At 41.1% G+C, this 4,365-nt stretch overlaps 1 protein-coding gene across 8 annotated transcripts in view; it reads left to right on the forward strand.

The window, feature by feature from the left end:
• Positions 1–2,872: 2,872 nt before the first annotated feature.
• The window catches only part of EBF1 (EBF transcription factor 1), a 312,968-nt gene continuing 311,475 nt past the window's right edge, over positions 2,873–4,365 (forward strand). For all 8 annotated transcript variants that reach the window (XM_069953297.1, XM_069953328.1, XM_069953313.1 and 5 more), the window contains exon 1: positions 2,873–3,536. In XM_069953297.1, the coding sequence (XP_069809398.1) occupies positions 3,403–3,536 (134 nt within the window). In that variant the 5' untranslated portion in view covers positions 2,873–3,402. The remainder of the gene's footprint in view (positions 3,537–4,365) is intronic.

The raw sequence follows: 4,365 nt of genomic DNA on the forward strand, positions 1-4,365 counted from the left end.
TTATATGGACAGTGTATGAATGTATTATTTGAGCTCTGTATGAGTGTATTATATGGACAGTGTATGAGTGTATTATATGGACAGTGTATGAGTGTATTATTTGAGCTCTGTATGAGGACAGTATTTTGTAATGTACTATTAGTTGTGCAGTGTATGACTGTATTATTTATACAGTATGGGTATACGTTTATTAGTCAGTGTATTATTTGTGGAGTCCACGGCTACATTCCTACTACAGGAAAATGATGTCTGTCCTTGTGGATGGCCGTCATTTTAGAGCCAAAAGATTGCCATTTATTGGTCATGATGGCCACAAATCACATAAAAAATTTTTGCAGCCATCATTACAAATAGATGGACGGATTTTCGTGTATTTTTTTTTGTAGTGGGAACAAAGTCTATGAGTGTATTGTTTGGGCATTGTATGACAGTATCATTTGGTCAATGTGTGGGTGTATTATTTAAGCTGTGTATAAGTATATTACTTGAGCACTGTATGAGTGTATGATTTGGTACTGTATCAGTGTATGATTTGGTACTGTATGAGTGTATGATTTGGTACTGTATGAGTGTATGATTTGGTACTGTATCAGTGTATGATTTGGTACTGTATGAGTGTATGATTTGGTACTGTATGAGTGTATGATTTAGCCAATGTATGAGTGTATGATAGTATTATTCGAACTGTGAATGAGGTGAATGTATTATTTTCTACTGGATAAGCGTATAATATTGCACTGTTGATCAGCCGGAGTGTCTGTGTATTATTTGGCAGTGCATATTTCTATTATGTAGGTAGTCTACGCGTTTAATTTGGGCATTATTTGGTAATGCACTACTAGTGGGGCAGTATATTATTTTGACATTGTATGAGTGTATTATTTGGACAGTGTATGAGAGTATTATATGGTCACTGTATGAGTGTATTAGTTGTACAGTGTGTGAGTGTATTATACAGTCACTGTATGGGGGTAATATTTTAAGAATGTGTGAGTGTAGTGTATTATATGGTGACTGTATGAGTGTATTAGCTGGACAGTGTGTGAGTGTATTATATGGTCACTGTATAAGTGTACTGGTTGGATAGTGTATGAATGTATTATATGGACACTGTATGAGTGTATTTGTTGGACAGTGTATGAGTGTATTATACAGTCACTGTATAGGAGTAATGTTTCGACAGTGTGTGAGTATATCATATGGTCACTGTATGAGTTTATTAGTTGGACAGTGTATGAGTGTGTTACATGGTCACTGTACAGGTGTAATGTTTTGACAGTGTGGCGGTGTATTATACGGTTACTGTATGGGGGTATTATACAGTCACTGTATGAGGGTATTATTTGGACAGTGTATAAGAGTATTATATGGACACTGTATGAGTGTGTTACTTGTACAGTGTGAGTGTATAATAAAGTGACTATATGGGGGTAATATTTCGACAGTGTGTGAGTGTATTATATGGCCACTGTATGAGTGTATTATATGGTCACTGTATGAGTGTATTAGTTAGACAGTGTTTTAGTATATTGTATGGTCACTGTATGGGCGTATTAGTTGGATGGTGTATGAGTGTATTAGTTGTACAGTGTGTGAGTGTATTATACAGTGACTGTATGGGGGTAATATTTCAACAGTGTGTGAGTGTATTATATGGTCACTTTATGAGTGTATCAGTTGGACAGTGTGTGAGTGTATTATATGGTCACTGTATGAGTGTATTGGTTGTACAGTGTATGAGTGTGTTATATGGTCACTGTACTGTATGAAGGTATGAGTTGGACAGTGTGTGAGTGTATTATATGGTCACTGTATCAGTGTATTTCATGGTCACTGCATGAGTGTATTATATGGTCACTGTATGAGTGTATTGGTTGTACAGTGTATGAGTGTGTTATATGGTCACTGTATGAGTATATTATATGGTCACTGTATGAGTGTGTTATATGGTCACTGTATGAGTGTGTTATATGGTCACTGTACTGTATGAAGGTATGAGTTGGACAGTGTAGGAGTATATTATATATCCTATTTCCCACCATAGAATCTGTTGGTTTATATTATAGACCAGAATACACATAATACATCTGTCTATCCACCAGGGAGACGTCACCCGGGTCACAGCTGAAGCAATAAGCTCCAACTACTATTGACTGAGAATAATTTCTAGATCTCCGGATCAATGAGATGGATTTCCAATCGGATTGGTCAATTGTTACTATAGACGTTACAATGGCGGTCTGACCCCCCCCCCCCCCCATGATATTGTATGAGGGCTTTTAATGTATCACATCTTCTAGATGTAATTCTGAATACCTAGAAGGGTCATCATTAACCCTTGCCTCTCCTTACACGCCACCTTCTATGGCACCTGCGAAGGCTTGGTTCTCGGGTGACGTCGGTGTCGCACGCTCATTATGTTTCGCTCTCACCTACCCTCATATTCATGAGCACATGCTAATTCCTTTCACTCACAATAGACTCAGTCTCCTACAAGGACTTCTCCACTTGACCGAAAAACCTCCCTTAGGGGCTCGGCGATACGTATGTCAGACGCCCCGATTCCGAACTAATCGACGAAATCCGTCTAACAATAGACATTAGCGAGCCGTCCTCTTGCAAAGCATCTTGCCAGAAGCAACTTTCTCAGCCTCCCCTAAGAAGAAGGGAAAGTAGGCGTGGCCTGGAGGACTGCTGCCAGCTGCCGCCGCCTGCCATTGGCTGCGGGGGGTTGGAGGAAGAATGGCAGTATGCAAATAAGCGGGGCGGGGCTATGGCAGCATGCAACACCCTCTCCCTATGGGGGCTGGTGGGAGCGTGTGTAGCTTTGGGGATAGTTACTCTGGATTCCACAGGGAAGCGGAGACAGAGGCAGGCAGGGGGCAGCTACAAGGAGAAGCACAGCATCCTCTTCTGTATGAGGGCACAAGCTACTACTACTACCACCCCCCTCCTATTACACTCCTCAAGAGTACAGGACTACAGTTTGTGGTGGATCCTTGTGACTTCTTGGAGGAATTACTGGATTCTTGGAAGATGACACTTGGTGTTATAGCAGAGCTGTTGTCTCAAGTTCATTGCATTGTGTCCTGAACTGCCACCAAGGAAGCGTCCAGCAGTGGTGCTTCTCCCTATTGATGTGATCTCATTATTATTATTGTATCCTGGGAGTGTGGACCACCAGCAGCCTCAGCCCCTCAGCATTGCCTGCTCCTCTTCTTCTTCTTCTTCTTCTTCTTCTTCTTGGTGGTGGACTCCTCCTGCCTTGGAATAACCTCATCCTAGCAGCAGCCCCAGCCAGACAGCCGGCAGCAGCAGCAGCAGCTCCTGAGCTGTCACCAGGGGGGGATCGGTGTAGTGAGAGGGGCAGCAGGAGAGCAGGGACAGCAGCCGCCGGTGTACATGTTTGGCATCCAGGAAAGCATCCAGAGGAGCGGGAGCAGCATGAAGGAGGAGCCCCTGAGCAGCGGCATGAACGCTGTCCGGACCTGGATGCAGGGAGCCGGGGTGCTGGATGCGAACACAGCCGCCCAGAGGTAGGACAGTGCCGGCACAGAGCCTGCAGGGGGCCCCGCTACTACATGGGGAGACAGCACTGCCTGCCACCACAGCCCGGCATACTACAGGGGACTACAGCTACTGTCTATCTATCATCTATCTATCATCTATCTATCTATCTATCTCCTATCTATCTATCTATCTATCTATCTATCTATCTATCTATCTCCTATCTATCTATCTATCTATCTATCTATCTATCTATCTATCTATCTATCTCCTATCTATCTATCTATCTCCTATCTATCTATCTATCTATCTATCTCCTATCTATCTATCTATCTATCTATCTATCTATCTATCTATCTCCTATCTTTTATCTATCTATCTATCTATCTATCTATCTATCTATCTATCTATCTCCTATCTATCTCCTATCTATCTATCTATCTATCTATCTATCTATCTATCTATCTATCTATCTCCTATCTATCTATCTCCTATCTATCTATCTATCTATCTATCTATCTATCTATCTATCTATCTCCTATCTATCTATCTATCTATCTATCTATCTATCTCCTATCTATCTATCTATCTATCTATCTATCTATCTATCTATCTATCTATCTCCTATCTATCCTATATATACACTATATATCTATCCACCTATCTATCTATTTACCTGTCTGTCATATATCTATACACAATGATTACCCCCTGTATCCTATATTCGAGCAGGTCTATTTATCCTGTTGGTGATCACTGTAGTATATTAGTATAGTATTAGTAGCATCAGAAGTTTGTTGGAACATAAAGTGTTACTTTTGTATATTACAAATATTTTCACTATCACCATCATAATAC

This window comes from Dendropsophus ebraccatus, chromosome 1 (assembly GCF_027789765.1).
Source record: "Dendropsophus ebraccatus isolate aDenEbr1 chromosome 1, aDenEbr1.pat, whole genome shotgun sequence".
Lineage (NCBI taxonomy): Eukaryota > Metazoa > Chordata > Amphibia > Anura > Hylidae > Dendropsophus > Dendropsophus ebraccatus.